This window comes from Squalius cephalus (genome assembly GCF_949319135.1).
Source record: "Squalius cephalus genome assembly, chromosome: 2".
Classification (NCBI taxonomy): Eukaryota; Metazoa; Chordata; class Actinopteri; order Cypriniformes; family Leuciscidae; genus Squalius; species Squalius cephalus.
Genome location: NC_137123.1, coordinates 14,829,987 through 14,844,512, shown reverse-complemented (window position 1 = coordinate 14,844,512; position 14,526 = coordinate 14,829,987). Strand labels below are relative to the sequence as shown.

Sequence of the window (14,526 nt, the reverse complement as noted above, 5' to 3'; positions counted from 1 at the left end):
ATGGTGACAATCACACATATTTAGATAAACAGATAAATTCAGAACATCACTGAAAAGCTATTCATTCACAACAAAAACAACAGTAAATATTTAGAATTAAACAAAATTATACGATAATTCAGCTGCATAATTTATTCATGTTGCAATGCATGCTGGGAGTTTTGTACTATGCTGGTACCCAGCATGCATTGCAGCAAGGTACTTTTGATTGTCACCATTGTTGAGATTAATGCGCTGATTGTTGATGTCTGTGTGTGTCATATTAAACTGACTTTTACTTGCACATGTTTCTTAAAGTCTTCTAACTTACTGTTATAATATTGCTGGATCGCATGCTGCAGAAACACAGGGTTTGTGTTGTGAAAAAAATATTAATGTGACAACATTATTGTTAGATTAAAATACCTCAGTGAATCAGGCTATTTTATGATGATTATAATACCATCAACAGGTAACCATCATCACCTGATCTCATTTCACTTTAGCTTTCTTTGCTGCTGCAAATGTGTTTGACAAACACACTGTCATAGCAGCCAAAAAAGATAAAAGATATAAGTAAGGAATAATTGACGACAGGCCGTTGAATTATTAGAAAAATAATGCACACCCGAGGTGGTAATGCGGTCACGACGCAAAGCGGAGTGGCCGTTCACCTCGGGTGTGCATTATTTTTCTAATAATTCAACGGCCTGAAGTCAATTATTCCGCTTATACTACAGTTACCACACCTCGAGACATTGTTCAGATTATGTATTTCAAGACGTTTGTAAAGTTGTTGTCATTAAAACGCTCTTGTATGTAGGACTAATTTCTTACGCATGTAATCCCATGCCTCCGTTGCTAATTCCAAAACGTCATTTTAGAGTTAGTAACGGAGGTTTGAGCCACTGATAGCAGACTAATGCTGGGGACACACGACTAGCTGACACATTCTCTGACTGTTTTCATCGACTGCAGCAGATTTTAAACACCGACTTTGAACACAGACTGAACGCGCTGAACACGCGTTTGGGCATGATCAGTCATAAGTATCGAATTACATTCATAACCGGCCTAAAGCGTGTCCCCGGCTTTATGCAGCTATTAATGCAGTTATTAGAGAGAGATGTTGCAATGTGCGTCATTATTATTATTTATTTATTAATTCAATTCGTTATAATTAATTTGTTCATTCTTTTTTATATTATTGACAGATGACAGCAGACTAGCCAAATAAATGAAACACAAAGCCATTTTAACAAGTGCCTATCAATAATTATTTATTTGTTATATATTATCTGCAAAAAAAATCCGTGCTGCAGGACTATCCATTTATTTAGCCTATATTCAGTTTAATTTTCTATTGATTATAGATAGCCTAGGACTATATACTTTATTTATTAAAATTAAACTGCATGTTTCCATTGATTGTGAAGCTAGACATTGAAAATTGCAGATCAAGCGCATGGGGCTGCATGCTTTTTCTTGTTATGAATTGTATCCTATTTTCCGTTATTACCGTTAACTACGCGAAGTGATATGGAACTGTAATGCGGTCAAGACCTGCCTGGAACTACTTTAGCTGTGCGTTTCCCTGAAAATAATGCACGCCTTAGAAAGTTCGTCAACCAATCAGATTCAAGCATTCAACGGCCCTGTAGTATAATAAGAGTTAAGAGCCCAACAAATGGAAACACTAATCACTGTTATGGTGACTTCAAATGAAACATATAGAGTTAAACCTCTGTTAAATCTCAATAAAAACTTTTGAAGACGTGTGACAGAAATAAAGTCAGTCTGGTTAGTAATAAGTGAAGCTGGTAATGCTGTTTGTGGAGTTGTTTAATCCTCCTCTGCTGAGATCTTCACAGATTTAATGTCTTCTTTTCTCTTCAGTTGATTTCATCTGAGGCTGTGGCTGAAATTACTCCATATTTAATATACACAGATTTTGTGGCTCCGATAAGGTCCAGTTCTGGTTTATTTCTTTGCTCTTGGCTGACATGTGGCATTGCTATGCAGAGGTGTGAAGTCCAGGTTCAGAAAGTAAAAGTCCTCCTCAGTATTTTGTTCCAATCACCTGGATTTGCTAATTCAGCAGGAGAGAGAACTAATTAGTGAAATCAGATGACTGAGTTTATGGGTGGAATAAACATACACAGCAAAATCCCCAGTGTTAAATTAACACTCCTCAGTGTTTATATGTGTCCACACTACAGGGTGTTAAAAATTAACACTGAACAGTGTTGAAGTTAATGAGATAATTAAGTTAACACTGAAGCAGTGTTGAAGTTAATGAGATAATTAAGTGATTAATTAAGTGATGATTGGCTATTAGTGGTGACACCTGATGTTAATAAGCAGACTCACTGAAGGAAAGAGAAACAAGAACAGAAAAAAGAGAAACACAAGAACTACTGACTTCGAGTCATTACACATTGTTGCACTTATTATTACCAGTTTGACTTTATTTCTGTCAAACTGACTTTTATTACTTTATTTTCTTTTCTACATCGACAAAAGTTGTTGAGATTTAACAGAAGTTTAGACGGTATTGTTTTATGGAATTTTTCTTTTCAAGTCACCATTATGGTGGTCAGTGTTTGCTTTAGTTGGGCTCTTGACACTTTTCATATTTCAATATTAGTTTTTCTCTGGTTGCTGCAACTCTGTGTTTATAAAGCACATTTGTTACTGCAAGAGAAAACATGACTTGCTCACAATATGTTTTGATGATAAAAACATTATCATGAAGTGACCTGATTCACTGTTGTCATTCAGAGTCTAAATCTTTGACTATATGCTTGATGTCTTGTTTTAGTATTGGTGGTTGTAGCTCTGAGATTCTACAGTTTGAGATCCAACAGCAATATAAAAAAATTTGAAAATACTTTGAGCAAAGAAGTTACTGTGTTTAAACACACAGTCATCAAGAATCAGCATATGAATCTCAACAATGGTGACAATAAACAAACTAGTGACAAACAGATCAACTCTGAACATCACAAAACAAGCTACTAAAGTCAGAACAAAACAATAGCAAAATAAAAGCAAACAGAAAAAAACAATGAAAATTACAGGACAATTCAGCTGCATAATTTATTCATGCTGCAATGCATGATGTCAGCCATTGATGCGTTCTGATTGGTGGCTCCCATCATGCATTGCAACATTAAGCATTTGTTTGATTGTCACCATTGTTGAGATTCATATGTAGATTCTTGATGTCTGTGTGTGATTTTAAATCATTCAGATCTTTAAAACATTGCTGGAAGTAATTACTGTAGTGAAAAATTAATAAAACAATTGGATAAATCAGTTTATAATGATGGGTGACATCATTGAAATAGGTCACTAGTAATTTCATCATTGAAACATAACCAGGGCTGAATTTCCAAAAGCATCTTAAACTTAACTTGATTGAAGACCAACTGCAACAAATGGTCTATACGATCAAATTAGGCTTGTGATGCTTTCAGGAAACACAGCCCAAATCATAGTTTCTCTTGCCACAACACATATGCTTTATAAGCACAGAGTCGGAGCAGCCAGAGAACTACTAATGTTTAATAATAAAGTGTCAAGAGCCCAACTAAAGCAACCACTGACCACCATAATGGTGACATGAAACGAAGCATTCCATAAAACATTACCATCTAAACTTCTGTTAAATCTAAATAAGACCGTGTGTAGATGTATGACAGAAATAAAGTCAAACTGGTAAAATAATAAGTGCAATAATGGCTCGAAGTCAGTAGTTCTTGTGTTTCTTTTTTTTCTGTTCTTGTTTCTCTTTCCTTCAGTGAGTCTGCTTGTTATCATCAGGTGTCACCACTAATGGCCAATCATCACTTAATTAATCACTTAATTATCTCATTAACTTCACCACTGCTTCAGTGTTAACTTAATTAACTCATTAACTTCAACACTGTTCAGTGTTAATTTTTAACACCCTGTAGTGTGGACACATATAAACACTGAGGAGTGTTAATTTAACACTGGGGATTTTGCTGTGTATGGCAGGACTTTTACTCTTTGGCCCCTGGATTACCCACCTCTGGTTTTTGTATTGTAATATTATATTTATTGATCATATTTATTGAAGTATCTCTGTGATTCTACAGCATGAGATCCAGCAATGTTTCAATATTAGTGTGTATTAAGTACAATCAGTTATTTTGAAGGATATTGAAATTGTACAGTGCATAAAACATTCTGAACTCCTGTATTATGTAAGTTATGTAAGTAGTTTTGTATGTAAGCTTCTGTTTCTGTCACACAGGATCAGCTGCTGTGGCTTTCATGAGTTATAACACAATGGAGAATCTACTGAAGCCAGACTTCTTCAACACATCAAATGACACGATTAAAACCATGATGTCCACTGTGATCTCAGCTACTCTTCCCAAAACCACCAACACTACACTCACCAAACCAGTCAACTTCACCCTCAAACACATCAGAGTGAGAGACTGAAATGTGTTTTTGTCCAACCTGAGAACAACTATTCAGTGTTGTTATATTTTCTGCATGTTCTTTCTTCTTTTCGCAGGAGTTTGACCCCAACGGTTCTCTGTCCTGTGTGTACTGGAATATCAGTGAGTGGATTGTAGATGGTTGTTCTGTTTTAGAGACCAACAGCAGCTACACTGTGTGTTCCTGTGTTCATCTGTCCACATTCGCTCTCATCATGCAAACCAGCCGCCCACCAGAGGTACGAGAACATTTATAGTGAGCATTGAAGAACAGCACAGATCTGGCACTCATGTACTCTGACATGTTTTCTCAGAGCGACTCAAAGCTGGACCTGTTGAATTTGGTGTGTGTGATCGTAGGGCTGGTGTTCTTCAGTTTGGCCCTGTTGACCTTTGCCCTTTGTCAGTGGAGTCCTGGAGTGAATAATGTGGCTCGAATCAATCTCTGCCTGAGTCTGCTGTTGGCTCACCTTCTGTTCCTGCTCACACAACAGTTCCTGAGCCTCATACGCCCTCATCAGGTGAGAATGATGAAGGAGCCCTACAGCTCAGCACAGTCTCACTGAGAATCATCATAACCGTCTCTCATGATCTCCAGGTGTTGTGTGCCGTGATATCAGGTGTGCTGCACTTCCTCTTTCTCTCCGGCTTTGTGTGGATGTTCATTGAAGCTGTGCTGCTCTTCATCCGTGTGAAGAACCTATCACAGATCAGCTCCAAAAAGAGGGAGGTGCTCAGCAGTGGATTCCTGTGTGTGATTGGATATACGGTTGCTCTGGTTGTGGTGGCTGTGTCTGTCGGGCTGCTTCCTGAAGGATACGGTAGCGAATAGTGAGTTGTTGTTATTGTTGCTGTTTTGTTGTTTAAAGTCAATTTCATTAGAAGCAAACAAGGTAGCTCTGTTTTATTCAGCTCTTTTGTGCCATTCCTGCCATCTGATAAAATAATATTTTCTACAAACACTGTACAAAACACACACACACGCACACACACAAAGAAGTAAACACCAGAAATCTTATTTTTGACAAATTAATTCAGTTCTTATATTGTGTTTTCCTCTAACCAGCTGCTGGATTAAAATGGATAAAGGTTTTATCTGGAGTTTTCTGGGTCCTGTTTGTGTCATATTAACAGTAAGCTCATTTCTTATTATTTAATTCATATTAAAGAGAAAACAAGGTGGTTAATTATTCTTTACTACTTTTTAGTTAAACATGATTCTCTTCATCAACATCATCATCAGTCTGAACTCAACTCTCAAAAATCTGAACGCTGAAATTTCACAGATGAAACAAACCAAGTAACAAACATTCAGATTTGAACACTACATAGAAGACAAAAAAAAGTCAATAAAGACACTAACTCTTTCTCTGCAGGATTATGGTATTTAAAACACTGGCTCAGTTTGTGATTCTTGGTTGCTCCTGGATTCTGGGTTTCTTCACTAATGGCAGGAAGGAGCTGGAGATCCTCTTCCTGATCTTGAACTCCCAGCAGGGAACCTTCATCTTCCTGGTCTATTGTGTCCTCAATGATGAGGTCAGATATCACTCAATTTACCAGTATATTTCATTCAAAACTGAATTGAATGAAATAATATTACAGTTGTTTTCATGGAGCCCTGTTCTTACTTTGGCAATCCGTGTCTTTTATAGAGAAATGTCAGAGGCAGTTGTTAAAAAAAGTCCCACTGTAGTCAATAATTGTATCCCTCCAAACTTATTTAAACATTTTTTGAAATTCTTCATGCCTTAAAACAGTGTTTCCCAACCCTGCTCCTGAAGGACCCCCAACACTGCACGTTTTCTTTGTCTCCCTAATCAAACACACCTGATTCAACTCATCAGCTCATTAGAAGAAACTCTAGGACAGGGATGGGCAAATGCTGTCCTAGAGGGCCACTGTCCTGCAGAGTTTAGCTCCAACCCTGATAAACTCTCCTGACTGTAGCTTTCTAGTAATCCTGAAGACATTGATTAGCTGGTTCAGGTGTGTTTGATTAGGGTCCCAGATAGATAGCAACCATCAAAATAATGTTAAATAAATGTTAATGTGTATATTTTTTACTCATCACTTTTTCTCCCACAATTTAAGATTTCATCCAAAAATCAATGGTAATGGTATTGAATCATTGTTACAATGTGATGTTGGTTCAACATCATGTTTGTACTCTCAGAAAATGAAACACAACAACTACAACTGACTTAAAGCCACACAGCCTGAAATCAAATGCAAATAAAAAACAAGAAATCTCTCAAGATCTCAGCAGAAGGTCTTTTTGACAATTAACAGAGGTTTATATGTTGATGTTGTATTGAAAATGTTTGGTCACCATTATGGTGATTGGTGTTTTCTTTAGTTGGACAGTTTGACAGCTTTTCTGTGAGTGTGTGATCTTTGCAACAGTGTGTCGAAACACATAATTTGTTAATTAAACAACAAAAGTGATATTGCTTTCTTGCCACAGATCAGACATTCTCAGAGGTGGGTAGAGTATCCAAAAACTGTACTCAAGTAAAAGTACAAGTACTTATAGAAATATTTACTCAAAGTAAAAGTAGTAATAATCTTAATAGTTACTTGAGTAAGAGTAAAAAAGCATCCAATGAAAAAACTACTCAAGTAGCGAGTAACTAGTTACTTCGGATCATATAGGCCTATATATATATATATATATATATATATATATATATATATATATATATATATATATATGTATATGTATATATGTGTATATATATATATATATGTATATATATATATATATATATATATATATATATATATATATATATATATATATATATGTATGAAGACTTCATGATGCAAAAGCCTCTGAGTGCCATCTGAAATGATCATTTTCATCAAGCTCGTATATTTAAGTTCAGTTATTTCACTTTAATGACAATTAATAGGTAGGCTACTTTTCATTGCCGTTTAAGTGTGAACATAAATATACAAGCTTGATAAAAATGCTCTTTTAGAAGAAAATTTCAGATGGTACTAGAGGCTTTTGCCTCTGAAGTCGTCATATATATAAAATGATATTATTTAGATTTTGTTTATTTAAATGACTATTATTATCAGCTATCTTTGCAACAAAAACAGAAGAGAGACGTAAGCATTATTTCTGCCATCTGTATAGCTCTGGTTTGTATAATAGTAACTTATACAACTACATTTGGATTATTAGACAGTCGAAATAAAGTGAATCTGCAGAGTGTTGCATTCAAAGGCATGTATTGACAGAGAAGAGTTAAAAACTCTACACATGTGCTCACGCTCATGACTGCTACTGAACATCTGAACACAAAAAAAAAAAAACATATAAAAGTACATCAACAGATCTTCTTCTGACTGTTCTCCAAAATATAATCAAATGTATATTTCTGCAAGCATGTTTAAACTGGTTAACTGTCTACGGCAGGCAAAGGCATTCGTTTTCAAGTCGAGTTCGCACGCCACTGCGCAACAACACACACAATACCGCGGGATGGCGGCTGTTCATAAACTGTGAACAATGGTAGCTTTATTTAATGTAAATTAATGTATATGTCCCAAAAACTGGTAATGTCATACTTTCTAGTATCGTGGTGTAATAATCTGTTTGGTTGTAAAATGTATTACCTGAGTGAAATGAAATCGAATATATCGTCCTGACTCCTGTGGAATCATTCATTCACAGATGTGAGATGATCATTCATTTCATCATTCAAAGATGTTCAACTAATAAAGATCTTCATCGCTGGCAAAAATATGATGCATTTGCAGATTTGCTCTCACTTGACTGTACTGTAGGTCCACTGCCACTTCATCTAACGCTCTTGATGTGCTTAAATCTTCCTGTTACGACTCCGAGTCCAGTGTGAATTGAAATCGCTTCAGTTCAGATGATTCAGTGCGTGCAGGAACTGAACCGAATCAGGAACTGAATCATTCAAACTGATTCGCGAACCGACTTAGACAGATCTGCCAACTTGTTTGATGAAGTCTTTGAACAGAATCGACTCAAAAGAGTGATTCATTTGTGAATTGAGCATCGCTCAAGTCCAGAAAAACAGAGACAGCGCGCTTGGAATAAACTACGCATTTAACAACACATATTGCATTAAAATAAAGTAACGAGAGGAACGTCGCCCAATGTAACGAAGTAAAAGTACATTTTTTTCATTAGAAATGTACTCGAGTTAAAGTAAAAAGTACCCACATTCAAATCTACTCTTAAAAGTAAAATTTTTCTAAAAAAGTACTCAAGTACACAGCAAAATCCCCAGTGTTAAATTAACACTCCTCAGTGTTTATATGTGTCCACACTACAGGGTGTTAAAAATTAACACTGAAGCAGTGTTGAAGTTAATGAGATAATTAAGTTAACACTGAAGCAGTGGTGAAGTTAATGAGATAATTAAGTGATTAATTAAGTGATGATTGGCCATTAGTGGTGACACCTGATGATAACAAGCAGACTCACTGAAGGAAAGAGAAACAAGAACAGAAAAGAGAAACACAAGAACTACTGACTTCGAGCCATTATTGCACTTATTATTTTACCAGTTTGACTTTATTTCTGTCATACATCTACACACGGTCTTATTCAGATTTAACAGAAGTTTAGATGGTAATGTTTTATGGAATGTTTCGTTTCATGTCACCATTATGGTGACCAGTGTTTGCTTTAGTTGGGCTCTTGACACTTTATTATTTAACATTAAGATTTCTCTGGCTGCTCCAACTCTGTGTTTATAGAGCATATGTGTTGTGGCAAGAGAAACTATGATTTGGGCTGTGTTTCCTGAAAACATTGCAAGCCTAATTTGATTGTATAGACCATTTGTTGCAGTTGGTCTGCGATCAAGTTAAGTTTAAGATGCTTTTGGAAATTCAGCCCTGGTTATGTTTCAATGATGAAATTACTAGTGACCTGATTCAATGATGTCACCCAGCATTATAAACTGATTATCTAATTGTTTTATTAATTTTTCACTACAGTAGTTACTTCCAGCAATGTTTTAAAGATCTGAAGGATTTAAAATCACACACAGACATCAAGAATCTACATATGAATCTCAACAATGGTGACAATCAAACAAATGCTTAATGTTGCAGTGCATGATGGGAGCCACCAATCAGAACGCATCCCTGGCTGACATCATGCATTGCAGCATGAATAAATTATGCAGCTGAATTGTCCTGTAATTTTCATTGTTTTTTTTCTGTTTGCTTTTATTTTGCTATTGTTTTGTTCTGACTTTAGTAGCTTGTTTTGTGATGTTCAGAGTTGATCTGTTTGTCACTAGTTTGTTTATTGTCACCATTGTTGAGATTCATATGCTGATTCTTGATGTCTGTGTGTTTAAACACAATAACTTTTTTGCTCAAAGTATTTTCAAAATTTTTGATATTGCTGTTGGATCTCAAACTATAGAATCTCAGAGCTACAATCGCCAATACTAAAACGAGACATCAAGCATATAGTCAAAAATTTAGAGTCTGAATGACATCAGTGAATCAGGTCACTACATGATGATAACGTCATTATCATCAAAACATATTGTGAGCAGGTCATGTTTTCTCTTGCAGTAACAAATGTGCTTTATAAACACAGAGTTGTAGCAACCACAGAAAAACATATATTAAAAAATGAAAAGGGTCAAGAGCCCAACTAAAGCAAACACTGATCACCATAATGGTAACTTGAAAAGAAAAATTCCATAAAACATTACCGTCTAAACTTCTGTTGACTCTCAAGAACTTTTGTCGATGTATAACAGAAATAAAGTCAAACTGGTAATAAGTGCAACAATGTGTAATGACTCGAAGTCAGTAGTTCTTGTGTTTCTCTTTTTTCTGTTATTGTTTTTTCTCTTTCCGTCAGTGAGTCTGCTTGTTATCATCAGGTGTCACCACTAATGGCCAATCATCACTTAATTCATCACTTAATTATCTCATTAACTTCAACACTGCTTCAGTGTTAACTTAATTATCTCATTAACTTCAACACTGCTTCGGTGTTAATTTTTAACACCCTGTAGTGTGGACACATATAAACACTGAGGAGTGTTAATTTAACACTGGGGATTTTGCTGTGTAAATGTAACGAAGTAAATGTACTTCGTTACTACCCACCTCGGGACATTCTGAATTTTGATTTTTAAAATACATTGAAGGAAAAAAAATTTGATCTGATGCAAAACAAAGCAATATCCACTTTTGTTGTTGTGGTGGAAATTAGTAAACTATTCTACTTCTAATTATGCTGAAAACTGTTTCACCTGATTATCTTTGTTTCTGGCTTTCTTTGCTGCAACAAATTATGTTTTGGTAAACACGGCTGCAAAGATCAGAAACACACAAATGTAGCGATGTGACGTTCGGCACAGAGGCTTCGAAGCTTGTATCAAAAAAAAAAAAAAAAAACATCACACATTGAAGCAGTGTATTGGAGCCTGATTCGTTTTGCCATAACCACGTGATCTGTGACGTCATATTCAGATTCAAAAATAGCGCGAACCCCTTGAGCAGGTTTCGAGTGTCATGCCCTTCGGTAGTAGAAAATTAAAAAAAAAAAGAAATAGACTTAGCCCTCACACTGTTGAACAAGTCCTGTTCCTTAATAAAAAACTTAAATTTATTAAATACCCATAAAATAAAATGTCAGCTCCCCAGATCACAAGCACTTTCTCTACCCAGTTCACAAGCACTTCACCATTCCACACAATTTTCTTTTATTTTGATTATATATGCCTATATGAGCCTTGCCTACACTCTCAGAAAATAAAGTACATAATTGTACCTTTAGGGGTACAATGGCTTGTCACTGGGGCTGTACCCTCAAGGGTACAATATTGTACCCTTGGCATAGGGTACATATTTGTACCCTTGTGATTTGTACCTTAAGAGACCAGTCTTGTACCTGTGGTGACAATTTTGTACCTTTATTTAACAGTACAAAAATGGACCCTTCAAAAATGGTACAAAATTGGCTTTGACAGGGTACAATCGTTGACTATAATGAGATATATATTACACACACGCAGAAGTAAAATAAAAATGTATTAAATACTTTTCATTTTCACATTTTCCAACATTTCATTTTAAACTCAATGTCTAACTGTGACATATAAATTCTTATCATCTGAGTAAGTGTCATTTGCCTGAAAGTCCATTTCATCTCCTTTCATCTCGACGTCGGTTACTTCTATGCCTGCTTCTGATATTTTCTGAAGGACCTCCTCGGTTGAAAGCCCTGTAAGAACCATGAGTAACCGTGCAATGACTTCTTCTCCACCGGTGGCCAAAAGAAAGAAAGACCGCGAACTGGACGTTCTTTTAAATTGAGATTCAAGCAGCCAATCAGGGCTGGCTCTACATCAGCATATTTATGAATGTTTTGTAAATGATTAGTTCATCATTAACTAACCACTTAAAAATGACTTACAACTGAACGTTAAGTGTTACAGGAAATTCCACTGTTGTTCATGAAGTAGCCTGGGAAAACCCAGACAACTTCCGGCAAATTTAGATTTGCTCTGCAAGTAGTCTGTCAAAGAGCTCATTCAAGCCCATTTCTAATCCATCGAAATAGCGGCACCAATCAGAAACGTTGAGGAGGGCTTTACACGATGACGATCGCTCTGATTGGTTAGGTCTATCCAATTGCGCCCAGAGGCATTTGAGCGACGTTCATTGGTGAAGCGCAACAACTTTCAAATGCATTATTATATTCAAATTGCAAACACATGAGGACAGTCTCCATGAAAGACCCACTGGCAGATGAACGTGCTACTACATTTCTCTCCAAAACGGTAGAAAGTTAAATTAGATTTAATAGAGGATTTTAACTGTGACAAGATGATTGACAGGGTGACAGGATGCACGCGACAGATCCGTCCGATAAAGATGACGAAGTAGTATGTCACAAAGCTTGCCTACTTTTTTGCTACACTTTTTTGCTACACAGTAAATAAATTTTCTTCACAAAAAGAGTACATACTTTTATGGCGTAGTGTAACTTAGGCGAATTGGGACGCAGCTTATGGCTTTACACGATGACGATCGCTCTGATTGGTTTTAGGTCCATCCAATTGCGCCCAGAGGCATTTGAGCGACGTCCGTTGGTGACACCCCTTTGGAAATGAGTTATTAATGAAGCTTTGCCAGACCATAACTCAGTTACTACTGAGAATGGTCTGGTTTTAACCAGGCTAGAGTTTCAGAGGTTAAATGATGTCATGAAGTCACTCAGCTCCTCTCGTCTCATTCTTGTCCAGGTCAGACAGCAGTTCAGGAAGTTCTTCAGATGTCTTTGCTGTGTCAAACAACACTGAGGACTACAGCAATCACGATCAGGAAATAGAAAAAAAGTGCCATTATTATACGGGTATTTTATATAACAGAGTGAATGTTTTGGGAATTTTAAATTCATAATTCAACTTGAATGATAGGAAAACATGTTATACGAGTGTCTTATTTTATAGCTGTTAATGTTATTGATGTAAAGCTCTTACATTTTATTTAGTCTTTTGTAAACAGGATTTTTTGGTGGAGGGTGAAAAGCATATTTTTACAGATTCCTCAGAATAATTTAGCTGAAATATTTTCAAGTAAATGTTAAAAAAAAAAAATAACTAAACTGTTTAATGTGTGCATGGTGAAGGGAAATAAATGAATTTACATTCAGAGTTGTAAAGTTATAAATTTGTTAATCTTGCAAAATTATATTTTTGTTTGTGAAGGTCAGAAAGCTGTTTCTTTTTGTAAGGACCCATTTTACAGTACACTACTTTAATTGTCTCGTACAAAATATGTCATAAATGTATTTTCAAGAGGGAAGGCCACAGGATTTATCGGTATAGTGTTATAAATTTAAAAACTAAGCTATAAAAAATAATTATATGTGCAACTAATGTCTCATTCAAAGTAAATCTGTGTCTTGATTTCTTTGTATTAAAACACATGAAAGAGTTTTGCTTTTGTTCAGGTCACATTGACACTTTCCTGTTTTATTCAAATGCATTTTTGTTACAAAATATCTTAACAAAATGATTGTCAAAGTCACAGGCTCAGTCACCCTCAGCACTACACTTCCCAGTATCATTCCTGTTCACCACCTGCACACACTCCTCATCACCTGCACACACTCCTCCATCACCTGCACACACTCCTCCATCACCCTCCATCACTTGCACACACTCCTCCATCACCTGCACACACTCCTCCATCACCTGCACACACTCCTCCATCACCCGCACACACTCCTCCATCACCTGCACACACTCCTCCATCACCTGCACACACTCCTCCATCACCCTCACACACTCATCCATCACTTGCACACACTCCTCCATCACCTGCACACACTCCTCCATCACCTGCACACACTCATCCATCACTTGCACACACTCCTCCATCACTTGCACACACTCCTCCATCACCTGCACACACTCCTCCACCACCCGCACACACTCCTCCATCACCTGCACACACTCCTCCATCACCTGCACACACTCCTCCGTCACCTGCACACACTCCTCCGTCACCTGCACACACTCCTCCATCACTTGCACACACTCCTCCATCACCAGCACACACTCCTCCATCACCTGCACACACTCCTCCATCACCTGCACACACTCCTCATCACTTGCACACACTCCTCATCACCTGCACACACTCCTCCATCACCCTCACACACTCCTCCATCACCTGCACACAATCCTCATCACCTGCACACACTCCTCCATCACCTGCACACACTCCTCATCACCTGCACACACTCCTTCATCACCTGCACACACTCCTTCATCACCTGCACACACTCCTCCATCACCCTCACACACTCCTCCATCACCTGCACACACTCCTCATCACTTGCACACACTCCTCCATCACCTGCACACACTCCTCCATCACCTGCACACACTCCTCCACCACCTGCACACACTCCTCCACCACCTGCACACACTCCTCCATCACCCTCACACACTCCTCCATCACTTGCACACACTCCTCCATCACCTGCACACACTCCTCCACCACCTGCACACACTCCTCCATCACCTGCACACACTCC

The 14,526-nt window shown here is 37.2% G+C and overlaps 1 protein-coding gene across 1 annotated transcript in view; it reads left to right on the top strand.

Moving 5' to 3' along the window:
• Positions 1-13,066, top strand: part of LOC307154745 (adhesion G protein-coupled receptor E3-like) — a gene marked incomplete at its 5' end in the record, with an annotated part of 51,386 nt that extends 38,320 nt beyond the window's left edge. The window contains 8 exons of the mRNA XM_079864834.1: positions 4,262-4,443; positions 4,532-4,693; positions 4,769-4,975; positions 5,053-5,285; positions 5,521-5,587; positions 5,663-5,754; positions 5,831-5,993; positions 12,725-13,066. Of these exons, the coding sequence (XP_079720960.1) occupies positions 4,262-4,443; positions 4,532-4,693; positions 4,769-4,975; positions 5,053-5,285; positions 5,521-5,587; positions 5,663-5,754; positions 5,831-5,993; positions 12,725-12,781 (1,163 nt within the window). The 3' untranslated portion in view covers positions 12,782-13,066. The remainder of the gene's footprint in view (positions 1-4,261; positions 4,444-4,531; positions 4,694-4,768; positions 4,976-5,052; positions 5,286-5,520; positions 5,588-5,662; positions 5,755-5,830; positions 5,994-12,724) is intronic.
• Positions 13,067-14,526: the final 1,460 nt, after the last annotated feature.